This window comes from Pocillopora verrucosa, chromosome 6 (assembly GCF_036669915.1).
Source record: "Pocillopora verrucosa isolate sample1 chromosome 6, ASM3666991v2, whole genome shotgun sequence".
Taxonomy (NCBI): Eukaryota; Metazoa; Cnidaria; class Anthozoa; order Scleractinia; family Pocilloporidae; genus Pocillopora; species Pocillopora verrucosa.
In genome coordinates this window covers 9761222-9778699 of record NC_089317.1, presented here as the reverse complement: position 1 = coordinate 9778699, position 17478 = coordinate 9761222, and the positions used below count along the sequence as shown (strand labels likewise).

General features: G+C 39.2%; 2 protein-coding genes across 2 annotated transcripts; both read right to left on the bottom strand.

The window, feature by feature from the left end:
- Positions 1-4170: 4170 nt before the first annotated feature.
- LOC131800232 (nucleoprotein TPR-like) lies at positions 4171-5473 on the bottom strand. Its single transcript, XM_066168892.1, has 2 exons — positions 5315-5473; positions 4171-4995 (listed from the first exon to the last, which is right to left on the bottom strand). The coding sequence occupies exons 1-2, from the start codon at positions 5471-5473 to the stop codon at positions 4171-4173; spliced, it is 984 nt and encodes a 327-aa protein (XP_066024989.1).
- Positions 5474-15857: 10384 nt separating this feature from the next.
- Positions 15858-16902, bottom strand: LOC136281853 (uncharacterized). The gene is made up of 2 exons (XM_066168891.1): positions 16698-16902; positions 15858-16315 (listed from the first exon to the last, which is right to left on the bottom strand). Exons 1-2 carry the CDS (start codon positions 16900-16902, stop codon positions 15858-15860), a joined length of 663 nt encoding a protein of 220 aa, XP_066024988.1.
- Between the last annotated feature and the right edge of the window lie 576 nt (positions 16903-17478).

Here is a 17478-nt window from a genome sequence, read left to right as displayed (position 1 = left end):
CATGGTTCTTACAAAGTATTTTCAACAGTTCCTCAAAGGTCTCAAAAATACACGACCCCATTCATTTAGGAGCTAGTACCACTGGCAAGTGCCTGTTTTATGCTCTTCCACAAGGAAGGTGGTATACCATTTTTTTTGACCTAGGCAAAATTAAATATGCATAGGCCAAACAAAACATTGTCACTTTGAAAGAGAGAGTATCATGGAATGGACACTTACCAGTTGCAGTGCACGAAAAACAAGGGGACATTGATGCTAGACAAGCTCTCCTTGTTGCCAAAAGAATAGCCCACGGATCAACAACAATAGCTGGGATAACATGCATAAGTAATCTAATAGTTGGGTACAGGGAAGGTTAGGCTACCCACGAGGTAAATGCAATTTGGTGGCGAAACCTATATAATGCAAGTCTCCTAGGAAGAGTGTGCATCAGTCTATTTGAAAGTCTTCATGTTGAAAACCTCTGGAGTTAAACAGAACGTTTTTCTGATTCCAGTTACTTTTTATGTTTAGAGGTCAGTTCAGTTGAGGAATGAACCGCATATTACTGAATTAAAAATCCAAAGCATAAATGTCTTGTTCTCGTACTAAATCTAACAAATGAAATATCTGAGGTACGACCTTTTTGTCTACAATGCTAAATTGAACTGGAATTCATCATATTTGTAGAGGAACCTCAGAGAAAACCAAAAAAAGCATAAATTTTAAAGGTATTATTAAAAAAAAAGTAAATAAAAAAATCTTAATTTGAGAATTGTGTAGTTCACATGTGGAAAATAATTGGAACATTTAAGTTCAAGCTACTACTACCTTCTTTGTATATAATAATCTGTACTGTATAACTATAAGGTATAGCTCTACCTACCTCAGGTAAGAGGGTATGGAAGAGATGAAAAGTAACCCTCAGGTATACACTACCTAAGGGGTGATAGGAGAGATTAAAAGTTACCCTCAGGCATATACTACCCAAGAGGGCATGGAAGAGATTAAGAGTGAATGTCTGTAAACATCGCTGAAAATCCGAAAAATGTGGCAACTGTCAAAAATTGATTTCACTCATACTAAGTCTGTTTGAGGGCCTGAAGGAAATGAGGTCAGACTTTTGAAAATTATATCCCCTTTAACTGAAGAAAGCCACGAAGGAAAGTCATCCTACCGAAAGTTCAGATTTTAACTTGCAAGAACTCTAAATTTTACACTTTTCAGCTTCTTGCTGCACAGATGTTTGCATAGCTGTGAATCCTTTTTGAGTATAATTGATTACATTGATTCTTCCTAAGTCAAAATATAAAAATAGTTTATACATCTGCTGTTTGTGTGGGAATTAAGGCTCTATTAAGTAGACACAATTTTCTCACTAAAATATATCAAACTCAGCCAGTTAGAAAGCTGACCATTAGTGCCTCCAATCCTCTGGTATTTCAACCAAAGACAACTCAGTTGTTGGTGTTTGGGTCTGCAATTTGAAATCTTTAGGATCTAATATCCCTTTTGCATGCTCTGATGAATGAGCAAGCTTATTAGGGCAAGCTTATTAGTTTGCCTAGACAACCTTTGCCTTGGTTTTAACGGACTTCCCCACTTTTTCCTTTTCCGTGGCAGACTCAATGGGAAAATGGCTAAACACTAGCACCTTCAATGCTTAAAGTTTTGTCACATTTAGCCTCTGTTTGTTGTGGGTGCCGTTGGTGTGTGTTGTTGCTCAGCTCTTCCAAGATAAAGGAGAAGGCAGAAGTTTAAGAGTACACCGGTGCCTCTCTTTTTCCCTTTTACAAGACGTCTCCCACCCCTTTGGATTTGCTTGGAATTACCAATGATTGGATGACGTCTTCACTGACTTTGTGGTCCTCGGAGCTTGATGACTGGAGTGTGGGTGTTTGCGGAGTTGTAGGCACTGGTGGGGTTGAAGGCATTGGGTCGAACACCTCCATGGGATTATTGCTAAGGGATGCAAAAGCCTTGTGGCCGATGGTTGGCAGGTTATTGGTCAGAGGAACTGGATCAAAATTGATCGCCCAAGTTGGAAATGCAAAGAACTGTGAATGGGAATGAAAATCATTCACCATAATTGGTAACTCAGGCAATCTGCAGTAGTATCCTTAGACATTTGGAAGTACTTGCATTTCCATTTCCTCCTGAAATAGCACTTACTTAGACTTTTCCTTTTAGCTTGGTGTTTCTTCAAATCCTTACACTCTCTCTTGGGTTGATCACTTGATTTTAACAAGAAAACTGGCTGCTGTGAGCTCTTTTACGAGTCATCAGAAGTCATAGATGGCAAGTCAGCCAGTGGTTAATTAACACAAATCTGGAACTTTGATGTAAACAATTCTTAGCATGCACTTGCATTCCTTTTCTCAGGCAGTGTTAGAAAGTAATAACTCTAAACATAATACCCTGAGGTTATAAAGTTAAGCAGGTCATAAAAGGTCTTTTATCCCACATCTTCCAAGCTGAGTGAGTTTAAGAAGAGTTTGCCTTGCAGCATCTGGTAATTTTGCTTGCAATTTAAAGTAGAGCAAGACCCAATTAGGCACACACATACTCTTTAAGAGCGGTTGATAAGTGGGTTGTAAGAAGCTGCTGGTGCTGCAAGGGCTGTAGGGGCTGCTTGTGCTGCATGGGCTGCTGGAACCGCTGATGTTTCTTGTGTCCTTATAGCACTCATTATTTAAAGAAGAAGAGGAAGATGAGGCTGGTAATGGAGGGTACCAAGGCACAAATGAATTTAAATAATTTTTATTCCCTTCAAGTTCCGGAATCTCATAATCAAGCTCTGCTATTCCACACTGATATTTTGACATTTCTTTGAAAGGGCATTTTCTGCCTAAACTGTTTGGTATTTCACAGTTTTCATTTTCTTCATTAATCGCATCAACAATAGGAATAATATTTTTAGATCTCACAAATTCATTTGCTTGAAATTCTCTCGTCTAAGTAATATGGCACAGAGACCAAACGAAGATACAAGATACAATTTGCCTGATTGTCTGGTGTTGAATGAACAGCCTTTTTGGTGGGCTTGAGACCTGCTTGCGGAATAGAGCATACTTGATCGGGGAATCAACCAAATATTTCACTCTGCAAAAGCATTTGGCTTGATTTCACATAAAGCTTTCGTTAGCACATACCAGTGCCTTTTTGGGGTTGAGATTGGATCCCGTAACTCTGGAAAGCTCAGCCAAGCAATCAAACACTTCAGTCCCCATGATGAGATTGCATGAAATGATTGTGTTCCAAGATTTATTGTGTTTTCTTAATTGAAACTTGCGCCAAGGTAAAATATTTATTATCAGGAGAACCTTTAACTTTTATAAATACTTACTGCAAGGGACAGAAGGTTCCTGGCCAAGCATTAGGTGGCACACAAGTAAACAATACATGACGTTACGCAGTGTACATGCAAATGAAGCAAATGATCTGGGTTCTAAAAGCAGATGCACGTGTTACCGTTCGCAAATACAACAACTGACTTTGAAATGCATTTTCAGTCATACTTCTTTTTTATGGTGAGACTGAGGTGCAAGATACCCAGAAATGAAAGAGTATTTAAATACAGCAATATTTTACCACACATTTTAAATTACATTGTTAGTTAAGTGATTTGCTAACTCTTAGAACTGTCTTTTAGTGATCATTCCATGGAAGCTACGAAGGGCTTCCTATAATTAAAAAAGAACAAAATTATGGTGGAAACTCTGAAACTCTGAAACTCTGAGCCGTATTGAGGGGTGTTCTTAGACAGTACAAAGAAATACACACTCTACCATACGAGTCAGTGTCACTGATGCATAAATCAGTCTGAGTGGTGGAATATCGAAAGAGATTATCACTGAACATGAGTATGATGGTTGATGGTTTCAATTCTATTGAAATTAATACAAGCTAGTCCAAGGTAGAAGATTTTGGAGAAAGGATTGAATCAGTGGTAATTGTGAAGAAGAGCTCCCAAAAAAACCCTGTCGGCTGACTGTTGGTCGACTGTCGGTAATGTGTCGGTAACCTGTTGTTAGCTTTTTGGTAAAATGTTAACACAAACCTTAATGTTTTCTTTTGGTTTTCGCTTGATACAACATCCAACACGTGTAATACATTGACAAGAATAGCCTTTCATACATTTGGTGGCTCCTAAAGGAGCTGTTTTGTGAGTGGTGAAATATACAAGATACTTCACTCGTAGAATCGTGCCTCGAACTTCATTGGCAACAGCTGCCCCTCTCTCCTCATGTTGATCATGACCAGGATGTAGCACTGAAGTCTTTTGCAACAGACAACCTCCAGATCTCGCACTGATTTAACCTCTTGGTCGTGGAGGACGAGGTCCAGTTCCCTTGAGTCTACCTTTTTCAGTTCTGCTATTGCCATGAAGTCTCGTAGTGTGCTCCGAGGACAGCCTGCAAGACGGAAGGCACAGGCCATGCTGCATCTGTTCTCTTTCATCGTCTGGAGAACCTGGTCATATTGTTTGTGTATGTTGGCCAGGCTCTGGGTGCTGGTGTGAATGTCTGCCGTCTGCTGGTGTTGCTGTTGTGATGCAGGTGGGTCTTGTGGCGCGGGTTGGTTTCTGCGTCGCACCTCCGCTCGGAGTTCTGCAATGACCTTCTTTGCGTTTAAGAGGCGCCTCTCGAGGTTTTTAATGACCTCATCCTTGTTCCGCACAAAGTTGGCTAGCTCTTCAGCCTCTTTTTCCCATTCCTTTGGCAACGCCGTCAGCTCCTGTTCCTGTTCCTGCTGGTTCTGGAAGGCCTGACCCACTCTTTTGTAGTCCTTTTGCAGTAACTCGTACTTTTTCTTTAGATCGTCGTGTGACGTATCTGCAGGCTGTTGACTAGAGGCTGTTGACTTTGATGTCTTTTTTCTTTTCTGAGGCGGGTGTTCATTACACGAACATTGCCTACTGTCGCCGTGGCCACACCTATTCTCACAGTGAAAAATAGAATGGTCGCCGCCACACACTGTGCACTTTAAGATTCTCTGAGACGTGTTGTTTGCGAACTATTACATCGTAATGATAACTTTTTTAACTAAAGGCTTTTCATACGCTATCATTGGATCAAGTACACAATAACAATAAGGTTATTGGCTAATAAACAGCACATCTGATTGGCCCAATTTGATTACTGTTGTTTGGATCAAGTAAACAATTACAATAAGTTGATTGGCTACTACACAAGACATCTGACTTACCGTCGATCATGCTGAGAACAAAGCACCATTGTTTGTTGTTCTTTATTGGGTTGAGATAATTACAGAGTTCATATTCAAAAGTAAGCATTCGGAAGAACCATGGCAATATGCCCTGGTGTGCCACAACCTCGTTCTCAGGGTATCTCATCTTCCCGCCCCCTGGAGTGAGCGAAAAACATCCATCCTGTCCTGCCTGTCCTGTTTCTTGAAAGTATTCCCTTATTGTGCGAGGTGGTCCCACATGGATGACATGCTGTATTGATGGAATATCAACTCCCATCCCCATGGCAACAGTAGCAAAGATAACCCTCACTTTGGACTGAGGAGGAGCTTCATCGATGATTACTGCTTTAACAGCGCGCTGATACGGTGGGCTTTAAACAGCTCCATTCCATCTTTGCAAGGCACAAACGCTTCGGGATGCGTAAACTATCTCGTACTTCACTTCTCTTAGAAGAGTATAGTTTGCGTCACTAGCATCCAACCCCAAATCATGGGAATCACTTTTCATTTTCACATTCAAGCAGGTCGCCTTGAAACTTCCTTCGCTGCTCCTTCTTATTTGATCTTAAATAAGGGCGTTCAAGGGTACAACAACAAGAACTGGACGAAATGACGAGGAAGGTACAAGTTGTTGACTGTTCAACTTCTCGAAGAGGAGTGAAGGTAGAAGGTTAAAAAATTAAAGATTTACCAGGGTCTCTCCTCGCTTGCTCCAGGGGGTGGGAAGATGCGAGACCCTGGGAATGAGGTTGGGTGTGCCACTCTTCTATGGTTGTTAGTGCTGGTATATAGTTACACTAGTGATCTCTATGATGATCCTTCTTTCTTACGTGACAGTCTCTCCTAAGAAAGATACAAACTGACTCATGGCATGTGTAGATGGAAAATTTATAGCAAAAACTGAAATGGCCAATTACTTTTATTCTTGACCTGGTAATGACTAATAGATGAGGATTACTTAAAATAATTTTGGATCTGGATATTGGGCACGGCTTATAAAACATACAGGGTCACAAGCCCCCCTGATGTAAGAGGCATAGGGAGGAGCAAACCATTCATTAGGTTTGAAATATTCAATTTTCATAATAGCTTTGGTTGCATATTTGTTCTTTTTTTGTGGCAACAGCAAGATTTTAACCTTTTTTGGAGAGGAGGTCATTTTAAAATTGAAACCAAAAGTATTTGGAAAATATATAGTTATTTTAAAGGTAGTATGACTTCATTAGTACCTACATGTAGCTCTCTGTAACTTTTATCTTAAAGTACCCCTGGGGTCAAACATAAGAAAGGATATACCCCCAATCCCATCAATCCACACAGCAGAATGTATTAATATTCTTTAGTGTGTGGCAAGTCCTTATCCTCCCTAGAATTAAGCAAAGTACTCTTCCAAGGTGGGTGTATCCAGCTCAAAAACCTCGGAGGTTGTGTTGCCATAGAAGCATGTTAATGCAATCCTTAATAAGGCACAAACAATGCACATCTTTTGTATTGAAGTAAGTCCTATCTTGAAGTTCTTTTTGAAATCTACAAACTTGAAATACTCAACTATATCTCTGAAGAGCCATTCTACAGAGACTCTTACAGAGTTCATAGCCTTATTAAATTTACAATGTTCCAGTAGCAATGCACAAAAAACAAGGGGACACTGATCCCGGACAAGCTGTCTTTGTTTCCTAAGGAAAAGCCCATGGAGCAACATCAAGAGCTAGGATAACATGCATAAGTGATCTAATAGTTGGGTACAGGGAATGTTGGGCTACCCACGAGGTAGATGCAATTTGGAAGTGAAACCTGTATAATGCATGTCTCCTCAGAAAAATGTGCATCATTCTATTTAAAAGTCTTCATGTTGAATTACTCTGGAGTTAAACAGAACGTTTTTTTCTGATTCCAGTTACTTTTTATTTTTAGAGGTCAGTTCAGCTGAGGAATATACCGAATATTACTGAATCAAAGATCCAATGCATAAATGTCTTGTACTCGTACTAAATCTAACAAATAAAATATCTGAGGTAAGACTTAAAAATGCTATTTTGTCTACAATGCTAAATTGAACTGGAATTAATCTTATTTGTAAAGTAATTGTGGAGAAAATAAAAATAGGCATAAAATCTAAAGGTATTATTCACAAAAAAAGTAAATGAAAATATCTTAAGTTGAGAATTGTGTAGTTCACATGTGGAAAATAATTGAAACATTTAAGTTCAAGTTTCTACTACCTTCCTTGAATATAATAGTCTATACTCTATAACTATAAGGTATAGCTATACCTACCTTAGACAAGAGGGTATGGAAGAGATTAAAAGTAACGTTATGGTTTGCACCAAGAGGTTCTGGAAGAGATTAAAAGTTACCCTCAGGCATGTACTACTCAAGAGGGTATAGAGGACAGGAACAGTTAATATCTGTAAACATGGCAGAAAATCGGAAAAATGTGGCAACTGTCAAAAATTGATTTAACTCATACTTCGTCTGTTTGAGGGCTTGTATGGGTCCGCAAATGATCCCCAAATTGGAATGCAAATGATCCCGGACTGGAAATTATTCCTGGTGGTGACCACAAATGAATCCGATTAAAAAATAAGGAATGGCATGGATATGGGAATGGTGAGAATAGGGAATTGGGATGAATAACAATTATATTTGTTGAAACCATCTTAAATTATGGCTTACAACTGGCTTCTTTTGGTTACTTTTTTCATACTACAATGCTATGAATGGCACCTTCATAAACAGACGTAGAATTCTCTTTACTATAAATCTTAAAATTATGATGGTGATTCTTTTTTACAAGGCAATAAATGCTACATATTCTTCCTTAACTAGCTACACATTGGTATGCCAGCATGGTATACTGTTCTATCTTGAATAAATTTTGCAGACCCGTACAGTTCCATCTGGGGTGGCTGGATTACTTTTGAGATAATTCACCAGGTCAGAGTTTATTTTTGTGGCAGTCTGAGATGCTCTTCCGAGGCGAAGTAGCTGGTCATTGTAACTACTTCCGTTAAAGCAAAGTGTTACTGCTTCCGAGAAAAGCTGCAAAATAATTTTCTTCTTTTGTTACTGAGGTAACATCATCTACTTTAAACCACTTCGTTTCACTCTTAAGTGTCAGGGGATCACTGTAGCTGATAAAGCACTCATGCATAGAATGATTAGCATCACCCCATTCACATGTGTTCTTTAGCGTGTTTTTCTTTACCTTGACTATTTCCTTTGAGACGGACTCGAATCAAAACAGTTTCTCCCTTGTAATAGAGTGAAGGTGGATTTTGCCTTAACTCAAATCTTTAGGATCTAGTATCCCTTTTGCACAAACACCAATCAAAGTTTGATAACATTACAAGGGCCAAAAACAGATAGGTTAAACCAAGAAAGAGTTGACCAAAATCGACAAATGGAGAGCTAAAAATTGATGTTAAACTGTTGTGGTTGAACTGGCAAGATATTTTGCAGAGAAACTCTCCAATTCAGCTTTGTTTATACTCTGATGAATGAGCAAGCTTATTTACATGCTTGCCTAGGCAACACTTGGAGTTAATTTTGGTTTTAATGGACTTCCACACTTTTTCCTTTTCCTTGGCAGACTCAATGGGAAAACAGCTAAACACTAGCACCTTCAATGCTTGAAGTTTTGTCACATCTAGCTGCTGTTTGTTGTGGGTGCTGTTGGTGTATGCTGTTGCTCAGCTCTTTCAAGATAATGAAGAAAGGCAGAAATTTAAGAGCACACCGAAGCCTCTCTTTTTCCCTTTTACAAGATGTCTCCCACCCCTTTGGATTTGCTTGGAATTACTAATGATTGGATGACGTCTTCACTGACTCTGTTGTCCTTGAAGCTTGATGACTGGAGTGTTGGCGTTTGCAGAGTTGTAAGCTCTGGTGGGGTTGAGGGCATTGGGTTGAACGCCTCCATGGGATCATTGTTAAGGGATGCAAAAGCCTTGTGGCCTATGATTGATGGGTTATCGGTCAGAGGAACTGGATCAAAATTGATTGTGCAAGTTGCAAATGCCTGAATGGGAATGACAATCATTCACCATAACTGGTAGCTCAGGCAATCTGTAGTAATATTCTTAGACATTTGCAAGTACTTTCATTTCCATTCCCTCCTGAAATTGCACTTACTTAGACTTTTCCTTTTAGAGTGGTGTTTCCTCAAACCCTTACACTCTCTCTTCATGCAAAAAATCACTTTATTTCTTCAGAATAATTCTCATATTTTCTCTGCCTCTTTTTGGCTGCTAGCTGATTTTAACAAGAAAACTGGCTGCTGTGAGCTCTTTTACATGTCATCAGGAGTCATCGATGGCAAGTGGGCCAGTGGTTAAATAACACAAATCTGGAACTTTGATGTAAACAGTTCTTGGCATGAACTTGCAGTCCTTTTCTCAGGCAGTGTTACATAGGAATGTTTTCTTTGCATGTCTGAGATTTCATGGGGTTACAGTTTCCATGCATGTCGTATCTTTCCATGAGGCCTAAAATTACTGGGAATCATTTAGTTAGATAAAAAATTAAACCTTTAAATTTTTTATGGAGTTGTAAAAAGTTACTAAACTCTAAACATAATACCCTGAGGTTATAAGGTCAAGCAGGTTATATAAGGGCATTTACCCCACATCTTTCAAGCTGAGTGAGTTTAAAAAGGGTTTGCCTTGCAACATCTAGTAATTTTGCTTGCAATTTAAAGTAGAGGAAGACCCAATTAGGCACACTCATACTCTTTAAGAGCTGTTGATCAGTGATTGGTAAGGGGACATCTGTTACTCCTTTGTTAGCTCCATGTGTATCCATGACTAAATTGATCACTTCTGATATGGCTTCTCAGACCTTTGCTTTCTCTTCATCACTGCCAAGGAAAAAGCTATTGCCTAACATACAGGCAAGGGTTTCGTGATACTTTTCAAACACACCATCTAACTCGGCCTTCACTTTCCTGTTTTCATTAACGACTTTTCTCTTCTTTAAAGTGGAACCTGTAGTCAGACCATTTAATGTTTCATTACTGACACTGGTGTTGGTGGTATTGGTATGGCCAGGGCTGCTTGTGCTGCATGGGCAGCTGGGCTGCTGATGTTTCTTGTGTCCCTACAACACTCATTATTTAAAGTAGAAGAAGAAGAAGAGGCTGGTAATGGAGGGTACCAAGGCACAAATGAATTTAAATACTTATTATTCCTTTCAAGTTCTGGAATATTATACTCAAGCTCTGCTATTCCACACTGACATTTTGACATTTCTTTCATAGGACATTTCCCTGCCGAAACTGTCTGCTATTTTGCAATTGAGAGCACTTTCCTTCACCACATCAACAACTGGGATATTATTTTTAGATCTCACAAACTCATTTGCTTGGAATTCTCTGGTCTAAGTAATACGGCACAGAGACCAAATGAAGATACAACATACAATTTGCCTGATTGCCTGGTGTTGAATAAACAGCCTTTTTGGTGGGCTTGAGACCTGCTTGCAGAATAGTCCCAACTGACCATCTAAGTAATTTTTTTGTCATGTGGATTCATAACATTATTTGAATAGTATATTTGAATAGTATAGTAAAGTCTTAATCTAGTTTCACAATTGTGGTTTAAGTTATTGAGCATTCTGTTTAAAAAGTAGCACTCACCTTCATGGGTTAAATGTGGACCATCTGTGGGAATAAATTGAGATGTTTCAACTTTAATTGTGTGAATGAGTTTGTTTGTAGCCTATGGTTATTAAAAACGTAATAAAGCAATTCTAAGTAAGTAGTTAAGTGCCTTGTCAAACATTATTTAAGGGTATGTGAGAGTATTCATTTTAAATGGCAGTTTTAAGCCTTGAGTTAATTTTTCTAGAATAATTTGTGTTGCAAAGTAAATGAAAAAACGTTAAAAAAATCTTCACTGGTTGTTTCTTGTCTCTTGACATCTGAAAGAACGAATGCCAAAACGCTCTCGTGATTTTTTATTACAATTTTATTACAGTAAGTATCTTACGATGGAAGCAAAATTCACAACACAAATTCATGCCCTTGCTATTGGTATGTCTTGCATAAATACTTTCTGTTTAGACTATGATGTAACATCCCTCAACCTTTTCTGACATCCTCAATGATCGGTCTGACATAAAAAGTGTAATTTCATGAAATTGAAATTTTTCTGTTTTCTTGTCAACTGGGAAAGGAAAGATATCAAAGTTGATTCATAATTTAATAATATTCACTAAAAGGTAAGTGATTCAAGTTGTTTTATTTGGTGAGGACTAGGTGGTGCTAGGTATTGAGGGGAGACTTTGTGCACCAAGGTACATTGCATGGTTGTTTTATTCTGCTATGTCTTACTCATAAATAAAATGAAATAAGTCAATTATTATCATAAACAAATAATCGCACCTATATGCCAACTATTCTGTAAGGTGTAAGGTAGTCTTTTCATTACCAGGTTGTTGGAGATATGTTAATCAACTAAAATTTATCAAAATTATCTTGGAAGTAACTCTTCTTAAAATTAAGGCGTCACCTCCCATGGCACTTGTTTGACTTTATTGAAGGAAATGAAAAAGAAGTCAAATTAATGTTACCTCTCATCTGCTGTCAGTAAGTTGAATTTAAAAGAGTATCAAACAAAATCTATTGAATTTTACCTGAGGATGGAAAATAGTGATTGTGGCAGTCATGAGAAAACTGGGTTATTCTGCAACTGCTTTTCCCTTTGTTATGTAGGGTACTGCATTGAAGATGCAACTATGACTCATCCACTTACACAAATTTTTGCAAATTATTTCATGTGATGAGACTTTGTTGAGATGTTGTTGACACAAGTAGTATCAAGATTAAAATTAGAGTAATAACTCCTTTTTACATTTTGGTCGATCGTGGGAAATGAGTAAATCAAATAACATTCATGTGCCTTCTACTCACTTAGATAGCTGTATGGAATGAGAATATTTCAGTGACCCACTCACCTTTTATCACAATTAGAAATGGCGGGAAAATGGATGTTGGCAGGCATTTCCTTCATTTGGCACAAAACTCCAAGCTGGCAATTGTCAGAGAGCAACATTGCCCGTTTCAATTTTGCGGTCCCATTTTGCCTCTTTATTGCTGTTTTCACAAGTTGCTCCTCAAAATCTAGTGAATGTCACCCGTGGCCTTATCTCAGTTGTATCAAGAAACCCCACAAAACATTTCTTAAGATTCTTTAAAAATATTTCCAGTGTCATCTTGCTCAAAGTCAGTCACCCATATATAAGATTGATGATGGAAAATAGTGAATGTGGCAGTCATGAGAAAACTGGGCTATTCTGCCTATTCTAAGCTGGCAATTGTCAGAGAGCAACATTGCCTGTTTCAATTTTGTGGTCCCATTTTTCCTCTTTATTACTGTTTTCACAAGTTGCACCTCAAAATCCATTGAATGTCACCCACAAATTGCTTCTCGTTTAATGTGGTTGTTTAGTAAGTTTCGGAGTGCCTTCTGCATTTCCAGATTACTATTAATTGAGTTGTGGGATCATGTGTGTCGTGCTTTATGAGCACTAGCAGTGTTTTGAGAGGTTGAGACTGCAATTTCACATTCTTTGGAAATATCGTAAGTAAGCATACGTGTTCAATATTTAATGTGTCCTTACATTTTCCCTGTTGCATATTGTTGAGAAAAATTTTTAATGGTTTCCACAATTTTCTTCCCTGTTTGACAATTTTCAACTTCTCTGCAAGCTTTTTTATGAAGATCCCCAAAGATTGCATTGTGACCTAAAAATTTAACCCTACAGCATCTATAATAGAATCAGTTCTCTACACGGACACGGAAAAGTTGTTAATGAAAATCCGTTGATATACGCTCCTTATCCATAGCAGGGGCTTCAGCTTTGTTGACAAGAGGTGCTGGAAAAAAAAATGCAAGCTCCGCTTTTATACTTGTCCAAATCTATATAGTAACCTTTTTACTGATGATGACACCCATAATACACATAGTGGACTGGAGTATTGTAAACTTATGCAGCCAGGTGGCCTCCTTAGCAAAGGCCAGCCTCTTTTCCTTCTCATTTAATACTGATGGTGTTTCACCATTTAAATTCTCAAACAAGCAAAATTTTGGCCAATTTTCCTGGTGATCAATGAACTGCCTCAAAGGTTAAGGTAAGACAGAATAAAGTTGTCAAGGAGAATTTCAAATGGTTCAGTGTTATTTTTTAGATTTGGTTACATCAGCTTAAAATATTTAAGCCGATGTTTAGCATTTTGTGTCAAAAAATAAATTCATCTTGCTGAGGATTTTGATCACTTTGCAAACTTTGCACTTCGCACTTTTTTTGTACAGACTTACTCCTCCTGATGGTGTTCAACCAGCATTTGTCCTCGGTGTTTCCAAAAAAGAAGCACTAATGAGACAAGAGATATTAGCAGTGAACAGGTTTTTTTTCTTTAGAGGAAAAGACGTTATTGGGCAAGGGGATATGGTGGAAGCACATCAGAGAGCTGTGATAAATTGTTCCTTCTATAGCTGCTTGAGGATGTGTACTAGCCAGCTAGAGAATTTGTATACTGTTACGTATAAAGATGGACGTGGAAGAATTTAGTTTGGAGAAATACAAGAACTCTTTGTGAGGAGGGATTGCTGCTGGGATTACTTGCAAGTCCAAAGTGGGACAGATGGGTTCCTGCTTATCCAACCTGGATGGAGGATGACCTTTGAGTCCTAGGTGGGACAGATGGGATCCTAGCCCTGGGACACTGGACACCACCAAGTATTCTTGTGTTGATAGCAGATTCATCAAAACAAGTTGACTGGCTTTATTGATCGCAAACCAGTTTTGATCACATGACCGAAATGCACGGTTGACTAGCTAGTGTCATGGAAGTCCCTTGAAATGGAATTCCATTCAGTGAAATTGTTCAGAGAAGTGATTGGAGTCACTGCAAAAATGTTAAACTACTGCTTTGTTCAACTATCTTTCTGCCAGTTGAAGCTTAGATTTGAGAACATCTCTCTGCTGAGAAATATTTGTCTTTTTGCACTGACCCACAACTGCTGCAACTGACATGACTTAATGCACTGCCCAATACCATCTGCAATATAGATAGATAGATAGATAGATGGTTTATTTAAATCACATCGCAGCCCGAAGGCTGAATTAAGTAACTTTTACAACTTTTAAAAGGACAATAATAATCTGTGATAAATCTATGTTAAACATAATGGTAAAAATGTTTAAATTTGTAAAACTTTTTCATCCTTGAACTAAAATTTAAGAAATAATCTACGTACTATGAGAAGATGCGTTGAATAGCCGGGACATTGTGAGTATTAAAGTGTTATTTGCCCTATTGGTGTGAATGCGCAGTAAAACAAAGGGACGATTGTATCAAATTATAAACCAATAATTTTCTGTGGCAGTAATCCATCTAGCTTATGGTTGGGGTTGGCTACTATGGCGTCAAACAGTTTAGTGCATAGCTGACTATGGTGTTCGGTTATTGGAGTTATTCCCAAAACTTTGCAGGCTTTGTTGTAGCTTATGCTGGGCAAAATTATCAATAGTGCCCTTTTCTCGATACGTATGAGCTCGTTCTTAAGGTACTGCAGAAGCGCGTTGTGAAAAACCGGAACTCTGTAGTCTATCGTAGATCAAACACATGAAAGATAGAAAAGAAGTAGGGCTGATAGAGGTAGTCGGGCCCATTTCAGCTGTACAAGAAAGTATAGTTTTTTTGTTGGTTTTCTTTACTAACTCGTTAATGTGGGTGTTCCAAGTAACTTGGCACTGTTTACCACTTCAATTTCCTTATCATCAATGGACACCGAATCAAAGGCCTCAGGGTTCCGGGAAAACGAGATTCTCAACTCTTTGCATTTATCTGGATTTAGCACTACCCTGTTCTTACGGGACCATTACTTCGTCGGTTATACCCTGGGCGTTACTGGTATTTCCCTTTTGAATTACCTCAGAGGCAGTTGTGTCATCAACAAATATCCACATAAGTGGTGATTTGATATCTAAATCATTGATCATCAAGACAAATAACCACAGGCCCAGTTTGGTACCCTGTGGTACCCCAGAGGGAACTGGACCCCACTCGGAAAAGCAGCCCTTGGCTAACTTAATGCATTGGAATCTATCGGAAAGGAAATCTATGATCCAATTTACAACACTGCAGGGTATGTCTAGTTTACATAGCTTATCAATTAAAATACTGTGGTCTATAAAATCGAATGCCTTATGATAGTCAAATAACATTGTTCTCACTGTCGCCCCATTTCCGTCCATCCCAAGGGACCACGCATGGAGCATGCTTATCAGGGCCATGGTGGTTGATGACTTTGGGATCACCCCATACTGGTTTCCATGAATCACGTCCAGAACAGCTGGTTTAACGACATCTTCCACCACGAATTCCTCTGCTACCTTAGAGACACAAGGTGTAAGTGAGATCCCCCTGAAGTCCTTTTTCAGGTCTAGCACGGGCTTCTTCTTAGGGAGAGGGGGAACATCGGCCATCTTCCAGGTGGTGAGTAACTGCTGCTCATGGTGTGATGCATTTAGGAAATGCGTGATGGGGAGGGCCAGGATGTCCGAATACTCCTTCAAAAGCCAGTTCGGCACGTTATCTGGCCCGGACGCTTTGCTTTGATTGAGATTTGCCAAGACCTTCTGGACACGTTCTTTGCTGACAGTTAAAAATTTGGGTGTGTCCTCCAGGGGGAAGTGGGCAAGTGGCGTTTCCCGTGCAATGGAGTCGCCACCACAACATTATGATTGGACAACCTAAGTGGCACGAAAGGTTGTGGGGGGAAGTAGTGATCATGCATATTTGTCAGTATAAGATCAAGGGTAGTGTCCTTCCGGGTATGCTCTTTCATGATTTGTTTGAGGCAAAAGTGCCTCAACAGGCAACTGATATCCAAACGATTGAAATCGCTGGTTACTAGGATACCACAGTTGGGATACTTTGATTCCATCAGAGTAAGGGATTGAAACAGGTGCTCCTGAAATGATCTGTCGTCCAACTTTGGTGGATGGTAAATTACTGCAGCAATGATGCAGGAGAACCCCCGCAGGAGACGAGTGGGTCTTAAATGAAGCCATAAACTCTCGTGCTCGTCACAGCAGTTTAGTTCTTTAAGATGTTTATGTCCAGGGGACAAAGAACGCGCCTTCACAACACAAGGGTTCTTGAACACAAGGTTTAATAATCAAGAGTTGCACACTCAGCATATTTTCTTAACAACACAACAGGATCGGAATTGGAGTCTCATCTTTGGCTAACTGGCTTCACCTCGCAAGTAAAAACCTACAAAACAAACAGTTAATCACTGTTGGAATGGGATTTGGAAATACACGAGCTCTTAAGACTCACCATACGATGAGAAACTCCCGGCGACTAGCGCGTTACAAAGCACATGGTTTCTTTCTCGCTACACGACGACACTGAGACGCACTCACTAAGCATGCTGGGAGTATAGTTTCAAAAATGGAATGGAACGGACTTAGGAAAACAAAATATTATTGTTTATATCTGCAGTAGCCCTCTTTGATGTATGCGCACACACCTCTGTGCCAGTCTCTTTTCCTATCCAGATGCAGCACAGTGAAATCCGGAATGTTGATGACTCCATCGGACATGGTCTCCTTTAACCAGGTTTCTGTGATGAACGCGATAGTGATATTCCTGCGGAAAATAAATTCCCGTTCTTCATCAACTTTGGGGACAAGAGACATAACGTTTGCAACCAGAAGGTTTGGAACCTTACTGGGAGTTTCACTTTGGGTTGACCCGGTTCCGCGTTTTTGTGAACAGTCAGGTGTGAACTTGAATATTTAATTGGTTCTTGGTTGGTTTATGCAAACGATGTTCTTCGGATTTGATGGAGTTCGAAACCATAGGAGAAAGCGCAAAGCTAGGAAAGTCAATATTCATTTTTCTTCCACTGATAATGACTGGAATGGGTCGTTATTTCCATTGTCCTGCTTGTTTGCCCCACCGTTGCATTGGCGGAAAACGTGATATGTGTAACTTTGTTAACTTGCCCCATTGGTCTTGGCTGAGTGGGTTTACCGGGAAAAGGCATTCAAGGGTGCTCTTGTGTATGTTATAACCATCTTCTCCCAATACTAGACTTCAACAGACCTAAAATAATTTTGTGTTAAATGTTGGTGGCATATTTGACAAGAAATGACCAAGAAAAGGACAAATTTGTTGGAGCTGATTAACATATATTCCAGACCGGTCTCGCTCCTCAAATCTCTTAAACAGCTGTGTTTTGTTAAATCCCTGAAATGTACTGCATGTTGAAT

Excerpts from the sequence above, each read along its gene's own strand:
- LOC131800232 (XM_066168892.1), bottom strand. The coding sequence starts at position 5,473 with ATGGGGATGGGAGTTGATATTCCATCAATACAGCATGTCATCCATGTG. Across the intron at positions 4,996-5,314 it reads TGAGATACCCTGAGAACGAG|TTCGCAAACAACACGTCTCA; the intron begins GTTGTGGCACAC and ends ACGATGTAATAG.
- LOC136281853 (XM_066168891.1), bottom strand. The coding sequence starts at position 16,902 with ATGTCTCTTGTCCCCAAAGTTGATGAAGAACGGGAATTTATTTTCCGC. Across the intron at positions 16,316-16,697 it reads CAAAGAGGGCTACTGCAGAT|ATAAACATCTTAAAGAACTA; the intron begins ATAAACAATAAT and ends TGTCCCCTGGAC.